This window comes from Artibeus jamaicensis, unplaced genomic scaffold (assembly GCF_021234435.1).
Source record: "Artibeus jamaicensis isolate MK-2021 breed Jamaican fruit bat unplaced genomic scaffold, CSHL_Jam_final scaffold_537, whole genome shotgun sequence".
Classification (NCBI taxonomy): Eukaryota; Metazoa; Chordata; class Mammalia; order Chiroptera; family Phyllostomidae; genus Artibeus; species Artibeus jamaicensis.
Window position 1 is genome coordinate 14,313,666 of NW_026522047.1, and position 25,155 is coordinate 14,338,820.

The 25,155-nt window shown below is 39.3% G+C and overlaps 1 protein-coding gene and 1 long non-coding RNA gene across 2 annotated transcripts in view; one reads left to right on the top strand and one right to left on the bottom strand.

The window, feature by feature from the left end:
* CLGN (calmegin) overlaps positions 1-25,155 on the bottom strand; it is a 30,336-nt gene that overhangs the window by 1,950 nt on the left and 3,231 nt on the right. The window contains exons 2-14 of the mRNA XM_037126176.2: positions 21,159-21,326; positions 18,807-18,880; positions 17,943-18,001; positions 15,950-16,091; positions 14,326-14,407; positions 12,710-12,902; positions 9,667-9,856; positions 6,009-6,122; positions 5,739-5,889; positions 4,299-4,514; positions 3,135-3,260; positions 2,777-2,936; positions 483-583 (exon numbers count right to left, since the gene is read on the bottom strand). Coding sequence (XP_036982071.2) covers positions 483-583; positions 2,777-2,936; positions 3,135-3,260; positions 4,299-4,514; positions 5,739-5,889; positions 6,009-6,122; positions 9,667-9,856; positions 12,710-12,902; positions 14,326-14,407; positions 15,950-16,091; positions 17,943-18,001; positions 18,807-18,880; positions 21,159-21,302 — 1,752 coding nt within the window. The 5' untranslated portion in view covers positions 21,303-21,326. The remainder of the gene's footprint in view (positions 1-482; positions 584-2,776; positions 2,937-3,134; positions 3,261-4,298; positions 4,515-5,738; positions 5,890-6,008; positions 6,123-9,666; positions 9,857-12,709; positions 12,903-14,325; positions 14,408-15,949; positions 16,092-17,942; positions 18,002-18,806; positions 18,881-21,158; positions 21,327-25,155) is intronic.
* On the top strand, positions 570-12,587 carry LOC119034968 (uncharacterized). Its single transcript, XR_005079683.2, has 3 exons — positions 570-638; positions 11,739-11,835; positions 12,459-12,587. It is a non-coding gene; the product is annotated as an uncharacterized LOC119034968 (long non-coding RNA).

Consider the following 25,155-nt stretch of genomic DNA (forward strand, 5'->3'; position numbering starts at 1 on the left):
CCACAATAACTGACTCAACAAGGGCATTGTGGGAAGTTCTATTACATTCCGGGACACACAAAGAGGTAAACTTATCAAGTTAGTGGGAAAACTAGTTTACTAAAGGTTTGTGAAAAAACACCATGTCAGGCATACAGTGCTCAACTAGTCCATACATTTCAGAATGTGAGATGTCAATGAGAATGTTTTTACAATGGCTGTTAAGAAAATTATTTGTAATAAACACAATTACCTTGTAAATATTCAAATAGTGTTTATATACCTTTCAACAGAATAATGAGTCATAATTTTTTATAGATGCAGCTCTCTATACCATTTCATTACTTTATACTGTTTATTAAGTGTGGAGGTTCTTATGGAAGCTGAGAGAGATATGGCAAAAAAAAAAGCCTTCACAAAGCAGATGGCTGCTTTTATTGAAATACGTTTTGGCCAGTGACCAGACGCAGAGAGTGGGCTATTTCCTGTTAAGAACTGCTCACCTCATCCTCTGACCCAGACTTATTGGATTTACTGTCGTCTTCTTTCCCTTCTACGATTTCGTTTTCATCTTCACTCTTTTCCTCAGGTTTGCCTTCTTCTTCTGGAACACAGACCACATAAAAGGTGAACCCTTGAGGAACTGAAGTTTCACTACTGTAAGTATCAAATACAGGAAGGGGGACTCATTTAAATTCCAATGTTTAAAAAAAATCTCTCCCATTAGAAATTTTTTTAAATTAATTATGAAGACTCATTATTTTATATTTTATAAATAAATCATATTTGAGGAAAGAAACAGGTTTAGAGAATTCTTGAGCATTCAGTCTGTATGTAACATGAAAACCAAAGAATCTGGAAGTGTGTTATGAGGTGTGTTCAGAAGGTGTCCAGCCATGTACTATGAAAAACAGAAACACTGAAGATACAAGAAACATGGTACATGGGACAGTGACGCCTCGGCCCCCTTCAAAGGAGGCATCTTAGGACCTTACACGGCTCTCCTAGTCGCTATCAGCTGCCCTGTCGTATTTTCCTGAGTCTCATCGACAGTCTGAAATCTCTTCCCTTTCAAAGGTGATTTTAGTTTTCGGAAAAGCCAGAAGTCACAAGGCACCAAATCTGGGCTGTTAGGGGTACTGAGTCATCTGGATGATTTGATGTTTTTCACCAAAAATCTCTATAGGAGACGTGATGTGTGAGCAGATGCACTGTGCTGATGAAGGTGACAGTTACCAGTTGCCCATAGGTGAGGCCTTCTGAATCATTCCAATAATTTCCACAGAGAAATGTTCACGTTTAATGTAAAATTTCATGCAGATTCATTGCTCTACTCGCTCAGTCATTTTGAATGTGACGGCCACATAGTGCACATGCTCAATGGTGTGTATCTACTGCCCTAACTGACTAGTACAACAAAGTCCTCATTGTTCACGCATGACCATTCCCGTCCACTCTCCTTGGCTGCCAGGTTACACTGATGTTGTACAAACCATTCTCTTGTTATATTAACAAGGGCTGGACTTTTTCCAGATAGACCTTGCATTTACGTACAAATACATATGTAAATAGACTTATGTATATGTGGTTTTTTATATTTTGGTTTTTAAATCAACTGTTTTATCAACTCAGCTTAAAAACAGTGCTCAATTTAAATTGTAAAGAGCTCAATCTGGATCTTAGATCTTGGCGTGGGACACCTGGCAGATGTTACCGGTTGCACATCTTCCTAGATGTGCCCGAGGAGGCCTCCATTCTTCATTTCTAACATCTTTAGTTTAGTACAGGAGGGAAGGGGACATAGAATCCCACAATGCTTTCAGGAGACCCAGCCACTCATTTGATAGGACACACTATCCGGTAAACAGCAGCCATTAGAAGACTTGGTATCGCTGCAGTCACCTGCCTTACGCCTACTTCCCATGTGCAGGGGCTGCTCATCGCATCTGCAGTCTTGGAGGCAAGAAAAGTCCTTGCAAAAACCCTTGGCATGGGGGATTCACAGCTGCTAGGCTCATGAGCAACTGAACAGTATTTAAGCATCTTTCTTCCTAGAAGACAGAAACTATGAACAGGGTGATGGCTGCTCAGGACACAACACCCTGGCAGGGAAGATTACTCCTCTTCGTGACAGTCGGCATCTGTGGGGATTCGGATGCTGTACCTTTGACAGCAAGCGCAAGAGCTAGTGTTCACCTGTAGGAGACCATTCTGCATGGCATGGGCCCAGCTCCCACTGGGAGATAGATGTACAGGACCCAGGCCCACGGATAGGTTCTCCCATGGGGAATCAGGCCTGCAATGTGCCTAGGCCACTTTGAGTCTTGCTTTTTGCTAAAAACTCCCTCACCCGGATTTGTGGCATTTACTACAAAGCAACTTCCTACAAACCATGCTGATCCTTCTAAGGACCAGTATAATCCACCCAACCACTTTTCCCTTTTCATTTGTAAATATCCCTCTTCTGTGATGTGATTAGCCACATCAGACTCCTTTGTTTTCTGTAAAAGGTAACCCCCTAAAGTGAACCTGTACATAGTAAATGAGGACCATTGTATAATGTGTGTGTGGGGGGGGGGCACGACCCAATAAAGGCCGGTCAAGGTTTTTGCCCTCCTTGAGAGAAAAGCCATGTTGTCCCTTTTCCTGCACTGGACTCAGTAGTCCGAGTGAATGTCTCATTTCACCAATAATGACTCGGACACTGTGGGCCAGTGTCTGCCTCATTTACCAGGTGATCTACTGTTTTATGAGCTCTGCCTAGGGTCTCCATTACAAATGACTATCGCCGTCTTACCTTTCTCAACGATTTCACCATCACTTGGCTTCCTGTCCTCTCCCAAGTCGGCCGGCTTCTCCAGGGCTGCTTTCTCCTCCGTCACTTCTTGCTCTAGGGCTCCCTTTGTTTGTGGTTTACAGACGTCGGGTTTTTTATGCGCTGCATCTTCGCATTTTTTCTGGGTAGTGTAACATAAGCTATCTTTACTAAAACCAAAGTACTGCTTGTTAAAAAGTTTTTTCAACAGCTGACATTACACACAATAAAAATTATGCAAAATTGAGTTTATTACTTTCAAGAACCACTTGCTATATTCAGAGAACTCTTAAACACTAAAAGGTTTTTTTTTGAGTTGCAGGAAGTTCATTTTATTTACCTTTACTTTCCTTGGCCAACAAAACAAAGTAACCAATGCCACCGGGAGCCCCACTGTCACAAGATAAAGGAGCCACAGCCACGGATGCTCCTCAGCAGCAGCCAACAGCTGTGCAAATATGCCGGGCTGTGGACAAAACACACATCGAAATGCAGCTCAGATTTCGCCGACCTTCACTAGGAAATACAGCCCTGCCCCCAAAACTCACTTATCTTGGCATTTTATATTAAGGAGTGTGAATTTGTTCAGCTACAACATACTTTCTTTTCCTACCTTATACTTTGTGAAGTTTGAACTTTTTAATTATTAGCATTGCTGTTGGAGACTCTGTAGGTGGAAACCACTAATCTGCCAGCAAGAATAACGACAATCTTTTTTGGTAAATTTCAGGATATGATTAGTCTTAAATTGCTTTCAAATTTTTATTTATTGATTTGAGAGAGAGGAAGGAAGAGAGAGAAGCATAGCTTTGTTGTTCCACTTATTTATGCATTCATTGATTGATTCTTGTATCTGCCCTAAGGATTGAACCCACAACCTTGGCATATTGGGAAAATGCTCTAACCAACTGAGCTACCCAGCCAGGACACAATTAGTCCTTACAGATATATGCAAGGTGGCACAAAAGCAGGTTAACCACTGTGAATATGCAAAACACAGAGTTTATTCTTGTATTATTATTAATTATTGCATTACTTTCCATAGGACAACTGTGAACCTACTTTGCCCCACCCTGTATTAGCTGGTTCGTTTAGAGGTATACAACTCTCTGATAACTCATTCTGCACTTTTACAGGATTATTAGTAAAATCGATTTGAGAATTATTGCTACTACTTCAGCCTGGAAATGACAAGGTGATAAAGACTTGTAGACAGAGACCACAAATACAAATATTAAGTAGTCTCATTTCTATAAACAGCAAATAATTCCATGGTAGCTATCATAATTTAAAGAATGAAATGAAGACTTACAGATACATACATAGTTCATTATACAGTTTATAATAAAGTTATAATACAGTAAAACTAAATATTCTGTTTATATAAATTTAAAGACATTCCTTTGATGCTTAGTAGTTATCACACCCTTATTTACCCTTTAAAAGGTAATTTGCATTACTAACCAGGACCAGGTCCTATTACTACTAGTGGTCAATACTGTACCTCGTTAGCAGTTGCTATCATTCTTTTCATGCCCCAACCGTCCGCAGCCCAGCGATCTGCTACTTCCTTTTCTGAACAGATAATAAAATTATCAAAGTAGATATCAGAAGTCATAGACCAAAGCTCTAAACCAAGAGCAGAGAAAGGAGTCAGAAGAAATGGATGATCATCTTCAAAATAATCTGGATTAGGAATTTTTCGAGGACTCCAGACTCCCTGGAAGACAAATAATTTGAAAACACTTTCAAATAAAATAATTCATTGTAAATGTTACTTAAGAAGTACAATAGTTGTTGACACCAGCTGTGGTAACTGGAGGAAAAGCTTTGATAGTAATTCATTAGTAAATCCCTGTAAATAAAATATTTTTCTTATTCTATACAATACATGATGTTCTTATAAATAATAGTGACCTCAAACTCTGTAAAAAAAAAAGGCAAAATTAAAATCCAATGCGCACAGAAACTTGAGTAATTAAGTTTCAAGGGGTAATATTTTAGACAGGTTTTTTATATTAGTAAAGTTATTTAAGGTAAGATATTATTAAAATTGACCAAATGGAGCCACTCCTTTTAACACAGGCCCACGATAGGCCTCCTTGATCAGCCAGGGCTGAACCTCAGAACAATTACCCAACACAGTTTCATTAGCCCTGAAATGATCAAATGCAAACAAATCGGATGCATTCCACAGTGCGGTCACTCACTGATCCGCTCTGCCATCAGACACACCTGCCCCGTGCCGGACACTACACCAGAGCCACAGACACAGCCACAGACACAGCGCCAGACACAGCGACGGACACAGCTCTTGTACTACGGAGTTTAATGTCTAATGAAGGAGACAGGCAATAAAGAAGAGAGTTACTCTTCTTTAAAATAAACATTCTGTGAGGAATGCTATGAAGAAAACCTAAAGCGAGGGATCAGAATATGGAACTGCATGTGTGTAATACATGTTAGAAAATGCCAATGAATAACTAGGTAAAAATGCGGGGTTAAGTGGATAATGTAGGCACTTCTACAAAAATCTAGGTGCACTCAAAAGATATCTGATTCATGTTAGAAAAGAATCCAAATTTCCATAACACCAGAAAGTGAGCAAAACAGGCAGTCAGTCCTCTTGATCAAAACTCACTTCTTATATTTAATTCTAAAATAGAACTTTATTCCACCATGACCATCAATGCTTAGGGAAAAGTACAGTATGCAGTGGCTGATCTCCAGTTCTTACATTTATTCTCCAGAAAAATTAAAGAATGCTTTACTCTACAAATATAAGTTGGTTGGAGTCTATCTTCTTTGAGTTTTCAAGATAGCCAAGGCACACTATCACGAATCACTTTTCTGAAGTGAACACCATGGATAACTGGACACACAGCAGAACAGAACAGCACAGCATTTCGGACTCCACAGTGGGGCTGGGACGGGTGCTCATTACCTGGTAGTTCGGGTTCTCGATCATCGGAGGCCTCCACACTCCCTTGTATTTCGGGTTCTCTATCATGGGAGGGTTCCACTCGCCACACCCCACCTCGCAGGCTGGGTTAGGAATACGAGGCGCCTCCCATTCTCCATCCATGTCTTCATTCCTTAGGGTGTCAGAGCAAAGCAAATGTGACGACCTCGACACTCTCCTCTGCCATACGTGCTGGCAACAAACAGCAAGTAAGGAACAAGGTATTGACCTCTGGAGATGAAGAATGCTTACCAGTCCTCAGGTTTTTCAGCACTAGGATCAGGGATAAACTTTGGTTCATCATCAAGCCAGCCGTCAGGTTTAACGACACTTAAATCTTCTATTTGGGCAGGTTCATTTTCATCCCTGTAAAGACAGCATGTTACATAAATTATTCAAATTACTCAAATGCACGTCACAAACGTCAGAAGGTACAAAAGGCGTTTCCCACGGCCCTGGCCCAGCCTCTCACCACCCCGCCCCTCTGCCAGCTGGCCCGTGTCTCTGGCTGCCACCCAGCAGTGCTCCAGGCATGTGAGCACAGGCATATCCTTTTTTCAAATACAAACAGCATTCTAAACAAAGTGTATCACGTGTCGTTTTCATCTCGCAGCCATTTACCAACAAATGCACGCTGGGTGTTGACTCTGTGTGGAGGCTGGTCTAGGGCCCGTCCCAGACACACGTGTCTCTGCTGCGGGTTCCCTGACAGCTGCATGGGCTTGTTTTGTGGGTACAGCGCCATCCACTCACCCTGCCTGTTCTTGAGAAACACTTACTGTTCCCCAAAGTCACTATTACAAATAATGCTTTACTGAATATCCTGGAATATATTAGAAGTTAGTAGGAAATTATCCCTCTACCAGCTATATGAATTTAAAATACCTTTCCAGTTTTTCATGTATTTTAAATTACAGTTCATGGAGGGTTTTTTTTTCCATTTTTTATTGTTATTCAAGTACAACTGTCTCCATTTTCACCTCATCATGCCCCCCCCGCCCACCCACCCCCACCTCCCACCCTTGCACCCACCCCCTTCGGCTTTGTGCATGTGTCCTTTATACATGTTCCTTGATGGCCCTTCCTCTATTTTCTCTCATTACCCTGGAGGGATTTTTTTGCCATATACACATCATTTATTTTAACATAGCAAAACTTTGTTAATATTTTCTTTTATAATTTTTCAACTTTATTTCTTATTTGGAAAGGTCTTCCCTACTCTAATATTTTTAACTCTGTATTTAATTTTAGTAATTTTATATTTTCATTTAAAAATAACTTACAAAATTCTAAAATATATAAAATAGCCATAGTATGTACTGAATAGAACCACTAATATAATGTTCATCTTTAAAAGTAGAAATTTTAGCCCTGGCTGGTGTAGCTCAGTAGATTGGGTATGGGCCTGTGAACCAAACAACTGCAGTTCAATTCCCAGTCAGGGCCCATGCCTGGGTTGCAGGCCAGTTCCCAGCAGGGGACACATGAGAGGCAACCACACACTGATGTTTTAAACAAGAGACTACATTATGATTTTCCAAATAAAACTTAACCAAATAAGCTGGAACCACTCTCTGTGTGTAAACACTTACACTTGCCTGATACCCATGTGGTCTTGAGTTTCTGAGGGCTCAGAGTAAGCGAGTTTAAAATTTAGGGGGGTTTCTTTTAGCGATTACACACACACACACCCTATATTTACCCACACACCACACATACACACACACTCTATATATACACACACGTCATACATACACACAGTATATACACACACCATAGATATATACACACCCTATACACACACTATATAATACACACACACCATATATGTACACATACATATATACATATATATATATAAATAAAATAACAACTTCTAATGTGTTATCATCAGTCGGAATGGGGTTTCTATAAGCAGTATCTCTCATGTAAGGGAAAGCTTATTTCCCAGCATTATACTTTATGGGCAAAAATATAAAGCAATGTTAGAAAACCCACAAGAGGGACAGGGTCCTACCTTTTCTGATAGTATAAATTTATAAAGTGATAAACTAATAAGTGACTCTTTTATTGTTTAAAAAACTGTACATGCCTCCTACCTTGAACAAGTTACTTCCCTATTACACTATTTGCCTGGACACAAAGGCATTTTCATTCTCTCCTTATGTCTAAGAGAGTTAATGAGTTAACACTTCTGGTTCCAGGAGCAACACTCTGTGCTCTGAAGAGGTAGTAATCTCAATGTTTTTGGACAAATAAGAACTTGAAGAAATGGGAATAAACACTCTCCAAAACGAAGCACAGAGAGAAAAATTAGTTTTCAAAAATGAGCCAATCCTTAGTGATCTTTGGGATAATATAAAGCCTTCTAGCATACACTAGGTGGTGCCCCAAAAAAAGAGATGGGGAGGATAAGATAAATATTTAAAGAAATAGCCCTGACTGGTGTGGCTCAATGGACTGAGTGCCAGCCTCCAAACCAAGGAGTCACCGGTTCAATTCCTAGTAGATGTGCTTGCCTGGGTTGCAGGCCAGGTCCCCCAGTAGGGGGCACTCTGGAGGCAGCCACACATTGATGTTTCTTTCCCTCTCTCCTTCCCCTAAAAATAAAATTCTTTAAAGATATGTATTCAAAGAAATAATGACCAAGTGTTACCTAAATTTGATTCAAACTATAAACCCATACTCCAAAAAAGCTGGACGATGTCAATACTCTGTGTCCTGACTGTAGTGGTGGCTACACCATCACATGTGTTCATCATTTTAGGGCTGTGTGGAAAACATAGGGATTTAACTGTATGAAATTACACTTCACACATCTGACAGAAGAAAATGTAATCGGAATCCAGCAAATATATGAGGGACAATACTTGCTGACCAAATGGATTATAAGGTCAGTCCAACATTGGAAAATGAATCAATATAATTTACCACACTAAGAAAATTAAGGAGGAAATGTATGGTCATATCAATAGATGCACAAAAAGCATTTTAGAAAATCCAACACTCAATCATGGAAAACAAACCTCTTAGTAAACCAAGAACTGAGTTGTAGAAACTCGTACTTGGTATTCACACCACTCCGTGAGGAGCTTCTACATCCCCAACTCTCAGGAACTAGATGAGTTCATATTTTTGTCTTCAGATGCTATTTTTAGGTAATTTGTTACACAGCAATAGGTAACTAATAAGTTGGGTAAGTACAAAAAGAGAGATAATATATTCAGCAAAACCAAAACAGTTACCCAATCGGCAGGAAAAAATACAAAGTTCTTAGGAATAAAGCTAAGACCGTCGTGGAGAAATTACAAGACATACTTAAAGACAAATAAAAGCTCCGTAAACAGACATATGGGTGTCTCTCACCACCAAAAATCAAGCTACGGGAGCTCAGGAACTGAGTACCTTTCTCTTAGGGAAAATACTCATTATCCTGAAGAATAAAAATGACACAAATACTCAGCTAGCAAAAAAAAATTACAGTTAAGCGAACTGGTATGAGTGAGTCCTGTATAGTTTTACAGGACGTTGGAGATCTGCCTATTTTGGGGCTAGTGAAAAAGACAACAGGCATGTAAAACATGCACACGCACAGTGAAGGTTAAACTAGCAATTAAAGTGTTGGTGGCTTAGGGTTGCGTACTTTCCCCCACAGCACTGAAAGCACAAAAATAAAAGTACATGGAGAAAAGGAACAAAATTAAAATATTAAGTTAAAATCAAAATTAAGATAATTAAAAAGCATGGAAGTGCAAGTTCCATCTTAGGACAGTATTTCACCCAAAATAATGAAAATAAGTGGTTCTGATGTTCACAACAATACGGTTCGTTAATAGTAAACTTTACTTACATGTTTTGCATCATCACTTAATTGTGCCAAATTGCACAGCACTACCGAACCCTCCCTTACCAGTCGTCTGGTTTGACGGCGGAGGGATCCGGGATCTTGGCTCTCTCGTCCCATTCCTCAGGCTTCTCGTCACTCAGGTCTTCGATCTCCGAGGGGGGGTTGACAGGAGGGACCACGTCCTCCAGCAGGCTCCCTCTGTTCACAACCGTCTGATCAACTAACATTTCAAACGTGTCATCTGGATTCATCACTAGAGACCAATTTAAACATATTATAGTTATACTGATAGACACTCCAAAAGTAATCTTCTAAATAATAAAACTATCCTAAACGTCACAGGTCAAATTTTCTCTCAACCAGAAATAGAGGAGGTACCAACATACTAAATCAAAATATGCTGAAATCACTAGGTTTAGTGCTTCCTAAAATCAAAAATAAAAATTTAATAATAATAATTTAATAAAATACTCTATTAATTCTCAAATAAAAACTACCGGATAGCTAGCTCAGTTTGGGACTCACACAACCCATCAGTTTCACCCTTTTTATAGTTACAGAAAACAACCCAATCTTCTTCAGTATTTTAAAGTAGCTTTTTGAAACAACCTCAAACCTTCAAAGTTGCACATATACTACAAAAAAATTTATTTTCTTCCTGAACCACCTAAGAGTAAGCTACTGACCTTGCAGACATGATTCTTGAATGTTTTAATGTGTATTAAACATGGTCATTCTCCTACAAGCTCAGAAATGAACATCAATGCATTACTATAATTTCCTAGAAACCCCTAAAGTTCATTGGCATTTCAAATTTAATGACTCACAGACTGCATAAAATATCTCAAGGATGACTGGAATTATTGGAGCTTATACTTATTAGTATGTTGAGGTTAATTCTAGCTCTCTAGAAAGTCCTCATGCCAAAAACTTCATAAAGAACTCCCTTATGCTTTGTAATGACAAGAGGGACGCTTTCTCCTCCTTCTGTCAACATGGAAGAGGGTCACTTCACAATCTGTATCTTTGAAAAGAATGACAGATGAAAATGGCTGCCTAACACTGGCTTTCCATAAGCTAAGGAAGTAGGAGCTGCCCACGACTGTCAGAACCGTCCTGACTCATGCAGGTACGTGGGCTCCCACGTCCTGAAGGGACAGTGCGGACGTCTCCCAGTCGCCAGAGGTTTCAGCCACAGCAGCACCAAATTACACCAAAAACCACATGCTGCAGTTCACACACAAGCTCAAACAGTGCGAACAACACTCAACATTTTCTCCTCTTTTTTCTCCAAATTTTCTCTTCCATTAACAGCTGAAATTACAACATGATGTTATTACAACAAAGGAGAAGGTCAAGCTAAGAGTAAGGCCGCACATGCAGAAGGGGACAAATTAGATCCTTCCTAAGTCAAAAAAGGGGTTTCTCAAAATCTTGAAAAGAATGTTTTCTGAACAAATTTTGCAACTGAAATGGATTTTTTAAAATTACAGGTAAAACAGAAAAGGACACAACGAATAGGCATATGTGAAAAAAAATCTTTGTCCAAAATCTCTGGACAAAAAAATTCCACATAGAAAACTACTAAATATTTTCAGTGAGTTTTCTATTAAAAGCATTGGATTATCAAGTCATTTAAGCTACTCTTTTAGGTTCTTAGAACAATTACAAAAAAAATACTATAAAAGTATAACTGTATTACAGAGGTTTTTTTAAAAGAAAAAGTCACTCAATCTTAGTACAACAAAGTTTTCATGTTTAGTAAGAGAAGCAAATGTTTAAGAGTCAGACTTAGTCAGCTACTCTTGCCTCCTAGAACAAGTGCAGGCCAAACAGAAATTGCCCACCTCGAGTAATGGCTCTAAACAAAGCATCCAGCACAGAGCACGGCGTGTAGGAGATAGTTAATGACAATGAGCTTTTTTCCCCTAGTCTTCTATGCACTGGCATACTTTGCCTAGTGGCCCTCACGATTTGCCTCCAATGTGAATCTTGTTTTCTTTCCCCATTTTAATATTATACGTATTTCTTTCCTGGTGCTAAACATTTCACAGTTAACATTTTGTATTGCTATAGAAAACTCCTACTGGAACACTTGGGTTGCTTCTAATTTATAGTATTATATTTTCACACAGAGGTCATTTGGATAAATTCCTGAAAGTGGAATTGTGGTTTCAAAGGACATAAACCTCTCATGGCCTTTAATACATCTACCGAGTTGCTTCTGACCAGGTTTGTACAATAAAGTCTGATTAAATTCATTTGTCCTATTCTAGTTATACCCTCATATAATTTCTACAATTTACATTTCCCAAAATATCCAGCACTATTTTCCAGTTTTATATACAGTCTTTGATGTCAATGCTGACATTGAAAATGAAACTGGTCATGGCCTTGGCAGACCAAATGAGTATTTCTGCACCTGCAGCCCTTGGGAAGAAAGCTGCAACCCTACGTAATCCTGGGCAGACCACAGCTCTACAACAACATGGACGTGGGCAGAGGAGGAACGACCCCGCATAATGCTCTGCCCCTCCACGTCTATGCAAACTCTTATTTACATCAAGTAAAGCTAAGTAGGTTAACACATGGTAGCTCAATGCTTTGCTTTTCAAAGTTCAAATACAGCCACAGCCACCACGAGGCAGGACCTAAGGTTCATAAGTGCCTGTGGGACCGAGTCCAAGCTTTTCAGCGTGGCCTTACAGACTTCTTCCTCTTCCACCTTATTTCCCGTTGTCTACTCTTCCACTAATGTCACAGTGTCCCAAATACCTTTTCACCTCCTGTCTTCCACATTCTATCTATACTTCAAAACCAGTTCAATTACAGTCTGCTTCACCTGGTTTTTTCAGGGCCACCAAACTGGAAGTGACATTGAATTCCTGGCTGTACCTCACCTGTACCTCTCAAATGGTAATTTTACTTTCTACCTACACTAGAACTATGCCTCTCTTATTTTCCTAAAAAGATAAACTCCTTAAGGGTAGAATCCATGTTTGTTTGTCCCAAAGCCCTTGCCATGAACAGAGCAGTGGTCAGCGAATATTGCTCAATGAATGAATGAATGAATGAATGAATGAATGAATGAATGAAAAGGATATACCGAGAGTGTACAGATGAGTCTTCCGGTCTGTAAAGAACTTTTTAAGGTCTACTTCTGGAGGTTTGGCATGCTTCTCTTCAAATACTCCAGTTTTGGGATGTTTATGTCTGAAGATAAAATGAAGTTTATAATCTTCTCCACATTTATCTGGTCCAAACATAATGGTATAAGATGTTTTATCATAAAAGTTTTCCTACAAAGAGAGATGAATGATGGGATTAGTCCAGATTAGAGTATTTAACAAATTTCTCTTTCTATCCAACTGGGTAGAGTTTATAAAACCATGTTCAATGCTAAGTTGCCAAAGAATTACTCAACACAAGTAACAATAAACGTGGCAAAATGACAAATTTTATTTTAAAATAGATTGTTTTTACAGCACACACTACTTCCTTCATAAAGATGTAGGAGGGAAGCTGAAACCACCCTGGCAACCCCATAATAAGCCTTAATGACTTTATGTAAATTTGCGTTATTAGTATTTTATTAAGAAAATAAAGCATAGAGAAAAGCATACATATGACCTTAAGACTACAATGATTATCCATTACTATCATCAGGAAGACACTAGAAAATGACCTTCCTAAGCAGAGAGAAGAGAAACTGAGACACAAAAACAGACACAGCCTGTTTTTACTCGTGTTTTACTACCAGTAATTTCTCTTCACTTAACACAGCCTACTGCTGGAGAGCATGGGATCTGGAGTCGGAAGCTAGGGTTCAAATCCTCCCCCTGCCACTTGAATCACTGCTTGTGCCTCTGAGCAAATTTCTCACCTCTCTAGCTTTGTTTCATCACCTCTGAAGTACGGATGCAATAGTAGTGCCTACCTGTGAAGAGTGCTCTGAGGATTAACTCAGTGAATCAGATAAAGGGCTTAAAAGAACACTTGGCAGTAGATTTTGTCATCGTCGTTATACCTTCAGGTGATGGTCACCTGACAGCACCTGAAACAGGACCTTCCACATGCAATGCGTGGGGCTTCCCCTTTACCTGGCCCTGGCAGGGGGCATGAACTCTGTCTCCCCGTCTCACAGCCTGGGTACAGCCTGGATCCCGACAAGGGTCCCATGTCCTCGCCTACCTCAGGTCTGCTCCCAGACGTGGAGCCTGTCGAAGCCTCCAGTAGGGAGTGCTGGGAGAAAGGTCCCTGTCCTTACCCTCAAATGGCCCTGTGCCACCCGCTTCGTTGTGAAGACACGTTTAGTTACCTTTGTGGGGGACTGGAACACCTTTTTAATTTGGTTCTTTGGTGGTTTTGTTTCGCTGCTTTGCTCTGTTATGTTATTTCTCTGGACAAATTTATGATTTTTATTTTGCAAAAAGAATTGACTCTAGGCTGATCTCTCCATCACATTGGTAAGCAACATGCTATTTCTTATTTGTAGACATGGCACATGTTTTTATGTTGCTAAGATTACAAAACTGGATGCCATCAAGTGGTACTTCCATACGAGACACTTGAAGGCCCACAGTAAACCATTTTTACTCATGCTGGACAAGGATTTTCAAAGTTCTCAATTTCAGGTGAAAATAAAAACTTCAGTTTGATCAATAACTCCTTAAAATGCTTATTAACCTTAACAAAGTTTTCTTGAACGTTAAAACATCATACCAGATTCAAATCCGCAGTGTCTGCTAGGAGTTTAATGTACGCACCTCCACAGTCAATACCATCTTGAAAATTCACTTCATATCTAAACAAAGGGAAAAAACCATGCTGCTGATAAACAAAAGTCACTAATTGCTCTTCAGAATCTAATATATCACTTGCAATTCATTTAAACATAAATGTTTTATATTGCCAGGAAGCCCATAATAAGCTTATCCACAATCTATAGGAAATAAGTAGAAATGCTTTTTTCTATGCACATCTTTAAATATTAAAAGTAGAATGATTATCAACTATTAAAAAGCCAACTAATTTTTGAAATAGTTTTTCCATCGAAACTGATGAATTAAGAATAATATAGTTTGACTAAAGCTGGAATAGGAAACTTCAAATTCAGATAAGAAATTCATTATAGGTATTTCTTTATAGACTGAAAAACAAAGACTATGAGGACCACAGCTACAGCAACAGAGTTCTAAGAAACTGCTGATGATCTTAGATATCCAGGTTCACTACTAACTTGCCTTGTAGTTGATTTATACCTAACCATGTTAAAAAATGTGTATTTAATTAAATGTCTTCAGCAAAGAGATTTCATAATCTCAACCAATAACCTGGAATATTTCAGACTTTAACAGGCAGGAGACATGGGGCCTATGAAGGGGGACCCCCAAAAATAACAGAATTATCTTCTGGAGGGCAGGCCCCTTGTAATACAGGGTTCCCCCACTAGGTGAGTGTTCTAGGAACCCATCTGTATCAGTGCACCAGCTGGCGTTGTTGTGAGAGGCTGCGTTTAGCTTCAGTGAATATGTGAAAGACTCTTTCAACACATTTGCCCAACTCATAATGGGTAAGCCCTCTGCTGCATTTCTCAAGATCTCTACATTATGGTGACAAGCATGAACTTTGGAGTCAAAAAGACCTGAGATTTATTTGTGATTCTGCCACTTACTTTAGAGACACCGAGGATAAAGGCAAGTTATTTGGGAGCCAAGTCTCTGTTTGCTCATCTATGGGATGGGCACACACCACCCACTCCTGCACCTCAGAGGGCTGTCGTCCCTACACAGCAGCGGGCAGGTAAACACTCAAAATGTGACCACAGCTTCTCTTGTGGTCAGAAGACAGGTTTTATTCTTTCTAATCTTTCAAATAAAGGACAATCTGTTTTCCTCAAAGCCTTATCAACATTTTTGGTAAGCAGTAGCTGACAAAGAAATTCATGTCTTTGAAGACTATAAAGTAAATGATGCACGTGTGAATTAAATGTACACACTCACTATTTTAAGTAAAATAACATTAGGAGCAACATAGGTGCCTTAAAGAAAAAGAGTTCTATGAAAAGCTAAGAATGAAAGAACAATTTGTAAATCGTATCTATAACTGTAAACATCGGTAAGTTATCCTATTATGTCTAGACTCAATCACTACGTCTATTATTTTTAAATCAATCTGCTTTTCACTTAAAACCTCAGGGTGTTTGTGTGTATACACGCATTGTGTGTTTAAGTGAAATGAAAAGGAAAATCTGAGTTTTTATGCCCATTTTATAACTAGCTATATTCAGAAGTCAAACCATATCAACTAGTATAAACTTTAGAAAATATTCAAAACCAAAACTTACTGAACTATTAAAGGTTTATCAGCAAAAACGAAGGGCTTCGCTAACGTCGCCGATATCGCGTGATGCTTCGCTCTGGATTTCAACACCAGCCCTCTGTCGCCAGGCACCTGGTTTTCTTTCAGTTCTTCTATTTCCCATCTTCCTAAAACACAGAGCAGGGCAAATTACACTACAACCAAAACACTGACTCAAAAATGATTTATCAGCTGTGGTGATCCATAAGATTTTGCTCTGCAGGCTGATTTGGGAAAAATTTTTAAAATTTAAATCAGGAAATAATATCTATTCCTTTTTCTCTTAACAGAGAATGGTTTCATTTTCTAGCTAAAATTGTGGAAACAAATAATAAACACTATAGTATCTGATTAAAGCCCTTTGAAAGCTGGCTTAGTTTGAATTTTTCTGACTCTTTAACCAATGAAATTACAAAATATGCTGTGTCTCATAAGGTCTATCAACAGTGTATTTTCAAAATTACACATGAGATGAACAGCATCCTTAACATAAGATGTGCAGTTTGCCTCAGTCTTACATATTTGGAAATACATGGTATTTAATAGCTACTTTTCTTACTTTGGAGAAGTTACTGTGGGGATTTCAACTTTATTTTGAAAATTGTATGCCCCATGAACACACTGCAAATTGCCCTTCCCAGGCTAAGCCAACCAGCTCTCGGAGCTGCAGGCAGAGCACGGGGCGAGCGAGGCACAGACACAGAGCTGTGCCACTGCAGAGCTGAGTCCGGCCCCCTCCAGGCTCGAATTCCCCAGGTTTAAGGTCAGGAAGCTGCTGAAATTAGATTGTGGGCTGCATACAACACCTGCAGCCCAAACGTTGTGTATTGGATTTTTCTCCTTTCCTCTTTTTAGAAAGAAATATCACCAACTTATATTAACTAGTTCTAGCTTTGCCTCTTCCAAAACCCCCTCAATTTAACAAAAATTGTCTATTTTCCAGTATTGTGCCAACTTGAAATATTAACAGGCAGCTTTGAATCTCTAATGCTTTTCATACTACTTTCTTTTCTTTCTTTAAAAAAAAAACACGCACAGTGCCAGAACCTGAACCAGTCTTACGATTCACAGAGAGGTGTTTCGGTCTGTCATTGTGCAGACTTCACTGGACTTTCAAAAATGAAGTTTTTGGGTATCTTTTGCTTTGCCCCTCTAATTTGGTTACACTATACTTTTCTTAAAATAATTTATTTGATGTCTCTTCTCTCACAATGATGATAAAGTGTATTATCACTACTAACCTGTGGTTTGATCAAAATAAAAAGGTCTTTTAAGAAGTAATAACCTTATCTTTAGAATTTTTAGGATATTTACAATATAGGACTTGAAAAATATATTGCCTTTATTGTAATTATGCACACTTATAAGCTATGAAAAAGGTACCACCTAGCACTTTAATTTTAGAAAACTTGTCCCAAAGTAATTATTCCTCAATGTCAAGAAGTTTTTCCCAACTTCAAATAGACAATTAACCAATCACTTATCCAAATATATATGATACCAGATAATATAAATTCTGATGTCAATAAAACCTTTAAAAATTTTACATGGCTTCATAAAACATCCTGAAAGTTGGTCACTTGAAGAACTGGTACTTATTAAACACATATTGTACTTTTATTAACAACTTAATGTGACAATATAAATGTCTCCTCCTGGTGCAAACTCTGTGTCCCTGAACATGCTTTACACGGACTTGTTACTCCTGAAAATACGGAAATGAGTCCCACTCACGTGGCACTCGACAAGAGCTATCATTAGCCACTGTGAATACCAAATAGTGCAGCAAAGGAAAGTAACATCAGTGGCTCATGGATAGATAACCAGCGGACTTCCAGAAACACTAGAGAGGAGAAAAGACTGAATGTTCTGTTGTGAAGACCAAGGCTCCTTGTTTATACTTAATAGAAATACAGTCTCAAAAGCTAGTGAACTTCGGGTCATACCAGTTATATTGAATATGTAAATAAATATCTTACCACTATATATGGAAGTCTCCGTGTCTGCATCATCTTTCTTTGCTTTTGATAGGACCCACCTATAAATACAGGTGAAAGCAAATGTGTACCATTAAAAATAAAACAGGAATTTATAGGTACAATACAAGTTAGAGACACAAAAAAAGAAGGCCCAACAGTTACTTCTCATTAAAAAATACATAAATGCGGCCCTGGCTGGTATAGCTCAGTAGACTGAGCACAGGCCTGTGAACCAAAAGGTTGCTGGTTCAATTCCCAGTCAGGGCACATGTCTGTCTCTCTTTCTCCTTTCCTTCTCCTATTTCTAAAAATAAATAAATAAAAATCTTTTAAATAAATAAATAAATAAAGGCCCAGAGGGTAAATAAGGATGCCTATACCTCCTCCTGCAAGGTCAGAGTTAAATCAAATTTGCAGCTTACTAGCTGTGAGACTATTAAGTCTCAGTTTCCTCACCTATGAAACGAGGTAAAGACAGTACGTACCTACCTGCTTAGGACAAGGCCTGACACGTGACAATAGGTAATAACCTACTGTTTTCCCGTTATTCAGAATGGAAGAGTAAAGGGAATGTGTCATGTGAAATTGGGTTATTGCTATCTGTCCTAAGAGATGAGGAAATGTTATAAATTTTTACCTTATATTCATAATTCATTGATTTTCTTTATATACATGAGTAACTATTCAAATTAAACATTTCTATCAATAGCAAAAATGTGTTAAGGTACTGGTTTACTCTGTCAAATAAAGCACTTTAACATTTTTTGATAGTTCCGTAGTAGGAGCAATTTTCATGGGCCAATACCCAGTAATTTCTAAACAGTTAATTGAGTCAGGGAAATAGTCCCTTGAGCAAACACTCACCCAGCCAGCTTTCCATTATCAAAAGTTTCTGTAAAATATACTTCTCCTGTAGGTTGAGGGGTCTTATATTTAACCTAGAAAATAATTTTTAAAAATCTAGTTATGTATTCCACAGATATTTTAATAAAGTCTCACTAGTTAGGAACCTAATTTGTAATGGACAAATAGGTAATACAGATAATAAGGTAGCATGGTCTCTGCATCCTAGTGCTGGGAAGATATAGGAGAATGTTCAGAGACAAAATCATGGAGAAAATACCGTTTGTGCGAACAGAGGGCACACCGACTCCTTCTAAGGCAGAAGGAGAGGGAAGAGGGAATAGAGATGGCCTCGTCACACCGCTGACATGGCCATTAAAGAATTCTAACAGGTGGCAATATTCAGGGATATAAACCATTAGAAGCAAAAGAAATAGCACGATCGAAAACCTGTGAGATGAAGGACTTAGTAGTCAGCATGCAGGCTCATTTGAAATGAACTCTTAACTGTCACTGAATGTGACTACAGGATGATGATACCATGTTGAGAATGAGGGACCCAGGGAAGAAAAACATTCAATAGAGAAAGGCCCGAAGAGCAAGGGATCTGCACGGCGCCTACGATGGCGACACCAATGATGGATGAGGTGGGTGGCGATGACGGGAGAGACATGATGGCTCTTGTACTCCTCACAATACTTCTGGGAGGAAAGTGCTGTGGTGCCCACTTCACACAGGATGGAGCTGCAGGAGGCAAAGCAACTGCCTGCTGTCTCACGGTTAGATAACCACAGTACTTGCAGATAATGGTCAGGCTGTCTGCTTCTAAAGCATGTACACCTAACTACTGCACTCTGCGGAACATATCTACAAAAGAACTTGAAAGATTAAAGATAATTTATTGACAAATTATCAACAGATAATTGAGTTGATGATGAATTATTAAATTTTGCCAAAAATCATGAATCTGGGTTCTTTTTGACAGCCTTTGTGATTTTATTCGTGTCATTAATTGTGAGGTTTCTTCTCTTAGCCTTTAGGGAAAAGGATGCTGAAGTATCTCTTCTACTTCCACTGCCCTTATCCTGGCGCAGGAAGTGTAACATTTCCTATCTGTTAAAGGGAGGAAAGTCAGTAATGAAATAAAGTTCCACATAACTCTTGACAGGGTCGAGATTCTGCTATGGAAATAGTCAGCCTGCAGGAAGCTCCTGAGCACGGCTCCGCTGCCCTCTCGGTTGGCTCCCAGGGATCGGCAGGCCCAGTGGCACAGCGGGCGCCTGCGAGGGTGCCCCAGGTCCCTGAGCACCACCAGCAGTTCATGCTGCCCTTTGGTTACACTTTACCATCCTGGATGACTCAGGCTGCACTGTGAGAAGGCTCGAAAATCTTTCCTACTTCTTATCTTTTCTAATTACCTCCAAATAGCGTTAAGAGGGGTAGGTGTCTGCCAATTCATTTGAAGCGTTGGCCTCCAAAGACCCTGCAGTAGCTGTACCTAACGCAGTCACTGGCCCTTTGATGACTTCCTTTCTGGGGCTCACAGAACTAGGCTTTGTGGTTGTAGACCTTAACATTTAACAGGAGAATGAATGTCCCCCGATATCGACAACGGCAGAACACTTGCATTTGCAAATGACAAACTCTCCAGGAAGTCTGGAACAACCACCTGTTACTCTTGTGGGCCCTTTAGCAGTAGCTGGCACAATACAAGTGATGCTTTCTCACCATCAAAACTAGTTCTGAACAACATTCAGACTGTCTTAACAGGATATAGGAATATTCCTCAATGTGAAAGCACCTCTCGATCGCCAAGTACACAAAAGTCTCTGCCAAGTCCTATGACTCGTCAGGCACCACTGGCGGCACCTGTTCACAACGCCGAGACAGAGGCAGGTCCGTTTACCAGTGACCGCCTGCCTCTGCATCACTGCCCTGTCTCATTCCTCCTTTCACTTACTATTTTTTTCCTTAAATAAACAAAACCTGCTTACGTTACTTCAAGGAGAACCACAAATAATACTACCTTTTGTTTTTTGGCTAAGGCCGTGTCCGAAGTAAGCCTGCAAGCCTTTCCCTGAGTGAGAAGCACTTAGCCCACCTTAGCCAGCGCCGAGCCCCTCCTGTTTTGCTAGTAAAGACCTTCCCCATGTTTGTGCGGTAAGGACACCACGCTCAGCGCCATGCACACATTCTGCAGCACAGGGGCACTCTAAAACACAAAGCAACAAACAGTTGGGGAGACAGGCAGTGTTTTTCTATTTATTTAGAAAACGAAGACTATTACAACTGAAATAGATGTTAAGAGGTTAGTCACTCCTGTGTATCATGCATTAAAGGAATAATTTACAACTGATTTCTCTATACCCTTACCTCTGAGGAGAGTTCATCTTCATTAACATCAATCTCTCCTGAAGTTTCATCAAAGTCCGTCCTCTCAACATCATCATCCATCAATTCTGCATGAATTGAGATGCTTAGAAGACCCAAACATAACCAAAAGCCTTGGAAATGCATATTGATTATCTTTGAAATTAAAAGCTGTCAGGGAAATAAAACAAAGTTATGGAAAATATGTGTAAGTATATTACAAAGAAATAATTTCTCTTCAATACCTCCTTTATTCCAGGATGGCTTTTAAAACAAATCATTAAGAAAACTACATTAAGCTTTGAACAAGTGAAAATACAACCTTCCCATCTCACGAGACACAGAGTCGAGAGCTACGGGCCTGCCTCTGAGAACAGAGTCAATGACACAAACCTAAAGTCACTGGTCAGCGATCACAAAGGTCAGATAATAAGTGGACCCCGTTAAAGGAAAGAAAAGGGATGGTTCCCAAATGTTTGCTTAGGTTGCTTTATTTATTTCAATGTTGTTTAAGTATATAAAAACATACAATTGGAAGTTGTATAATAATAAAGCCAAAATAGGACATCTGTAAGGAAAAAGTCCCGCCACTGTCAATATGAGAACGTCTTGTGCAACATCCATGTAACCTGGCAGCCAAGGAGCGTGGACTAGAATGTGCACGTGTGAACAGTAACAACTTCACTGTATAGTCAGAGGGGGTGGTAGATGCTACTGAATGAGCACGTGTACTGTGTGGCTGTTGCATTCAAAATGAGCGAGCAGAGCAACAAATCTGCAGCATATTCTGCATTAAGCTTGAATAGTCCTCCATGAAAACTACTCAGATAATTCTGAAAGCTGTATCTATGGGAAACTGGTGATTGGCGGCTTCATCACGACAACACACCCACTCGTGCTTCACGTCTCCTGCAGTTTTTTTGTGCAACATCAAATCTCCCAGGTGACTCAGCCTCCTACAGCCCAGATTTGGTGCCTTGTGACTTTTGGCTTTTCCCAAAACTAAAATCACCTTCAAAAGGGAAGAGATTTCAGTCTGTTGGTGAGATTCAGAAAAATATGAGGGGGTAGTTGGTGACTGGGAGAGCTGTGCGGGGTCCCAAGGTGCCCACTTTGAAGGGAACTGAGGCACTGTTGTCCTGTGTACAACGTCTCTTATATCTTATATCATCTTTAATAAACGGCTCTATTTTTCATATTCCATGGCTGGATACCTTCTGGACAGACTTCATACATTTATGAACACCAAAAAATTTTTAAAAAGAACCTTATCACAATGTAATGAGATAGTCTTTTGCTGAAATCAATTCACAGCTTAAAAACCAAATAACTATGGAACTTTTATTGCAATCGGGCTGACTGCTCTGGACAAAGTTCTTTAGCATTTTTCATTCCTGTAGTACTGTGATGACTCAGTTATCTAACTGCTTCTCTATTCAAATACGGAGAAACTTCTGTTCCTTAGAGCCAATTTTCAACTGCTGTGCCACAAGACTTTTTAAAACACACAATACCTGACTATTTAGTCAGGGGCCCTGACCTCTTTCCCTTAGATTATCCAATAAAATAATGACAACAGCCACCAAAACAATAACCATCCAGTGTGAACAAATCAAAATTATACCTATTTTTTTGTCAGATTGGCAAAAAATAATTTTGGGGTGTGCCATAGAATTTTAGTAGTTATTACTTTGTGTGTGCCATGCGATGAAAAAGGCTGAAAACTGCTGCCTTAGAGCATTAATTGAGATGAGAAGCCAAATATAATTTGGCTGCTTTTTGGCAAAAATACCTGATTTCTACATTAGGTCCTCCTCTGTTCCTATCAGCATGTAAAGATGCAAGCTTTGTTTCCTGGTGCCAACGGACTTTTAAATACCAAGGACCTGTGGACGCTGAACAGTGTGGCGATCTGCAGTTATAAGGTGCTCAGTTGCGATGATCTAGAGTCTCGTTCTATTACCTTTTTTCCAAAGTTACCATCAACATAAAATTTTTAAAATTCTCAAAGAGAACATATTCATAGACCTATATAGGTCTGCGTAAGAAACAACTGATCTATGAGACAGGATTCTACTCCCACCAGGACGGCTATAATGAAAGCAGAGAGGAAGACATGACGGGGGGGGGGGGGCGCTGCGGAGAAACTGCAGCCGTCACACACTGCGGTGGCAAACGGAAAAAGGGCAACAATTTGGGGAAGCAGCGCCGTGCCCTGCAAAGTGTTAGACACAGAATTACAATATGACCCAGCAAGTCCCCTACTCGGTGTCTTCCCGAAAGAAATTAAAACAGATTCCCACACAAAAAACTTCAATAGAAATGTTTAAAGAAGCATTTTTTTCAAGAGTCAAAAAGTAGGAACAACCCAAATGTCCATCCACTGATGAATGGGTAAACAAAATCTGGACTATCCATACGACCGAGTATGTAAAGCAGAACGGAGTGCTGACACACTACGAGACAGATGAGCCTCCAAAACATTACGCCTAGTGAAAGAAGACAGTAATCACAACCACATATTATATGACCCCATTTAAAATAAATGGGCAAACTCACAGAAATGGAAAATAGATTAGTGATTACCTAGGGAAAGAGTGGAAAGAAAGGGTTAACAGATACAAGGATTTTGGGAGAGGGTTGATGAAAATGTTCTAAAATTAGAATATGGTAATGACTACATAACTGTTAAGTATAGTAAAACCCGCTGACCTGCACACATTAAACAGGTGAACATGGAGGTCAAAATAATGTATCTATAAAGCTGTTTCCACAACAGAAACATCAGACTGTGAAAAGCTTTTTTTCCATGTAGTAAGCTCAACAGATTGGAGAACCCTTTCTAGTGAGATCGAAACCTTACGCAGATGTGTGGGCCGGCCTGTCTTGGCTTTTACTAAAGGTCACTGGCTACGGCTCTAATGTTGAAAATCATGAAAGTGCATTTTTAAAAAAATCAACATCAACCCACTACAAAATAAGCCCTCTAAATACATTCAAAGATACGTGAATACCATCGTCTTTTCAGACAAAGATAACAATAAAAACGGCGCATGCTGCTATTTGTTAGAAGAGCTTGAGCTCCCTGAACTGTAAGAGAGGTATTACTGGAATAGGGATAAATGAAGGAGGGAAATCTGAGGTAGGTTACCTCTCTAACAAGAGGTAGGTTTATTTTTTAATTTTCACCTATTGGCAGAGAAATGAGTATATCTGCAAGTTGTTATTAATTGTTAATAACCCTAAAAGCTTCACTGTTCTAGAAATTGTCTTTTGTGATTTATACAATGTAAAGGTATTGCTTGACACACTATCAATAACACTTGAGTAAAATAACAGCAGCAGTAATGAACATTAAATATAACTTTAGAACTCCATCTGCTCCTTCAAAGTGAACACATACTTTAGGTTCTTGATTATTAGTTGAAAAAATTAAGTCCCAAGCATGTCGCTTGGCTCCACTGTGCTGGCCTGCCAGGGCAGAATCGCTGGGAGCCCTATTCTACACAACCGCATCTTTGCAGCCTGAGAAACAAACAGGATGGGCACTGTCACCTGAGCTGCAACTGGAACCAGTAAGACTTTAAAAACTGGTCAAAGTCATGTGACTAGGAACATGAAACAAGATTAGAATCCAGAAATGTTACATCAATATATCATGCTACCTCTCATTTTAACTTCACCCGCTACACTAGTATATGCTTGCTGATAAAACAATGGAGAGACATCACAAAAATGTTAACAGCATGCATTTTTCAAACCTCTTTAGAAACTTCTAGAATTTGAACTACTAATACTATTAAGCTATGAAGCTATTTACCCAGAAATGGTCATATGTACCTTACTATTTAAGAGAAATACTTAAAAATAAATTGCAAGTAGTCGCAAATGATTCTGCAGATAATGCACTTCTAAAGGATAATAGTCTCCGTTAGAACGGTACGCAGTTCAAGGTTGTTGTTGCTATTTATTCCTTCTTAAAAAATTAGAAATACAGACC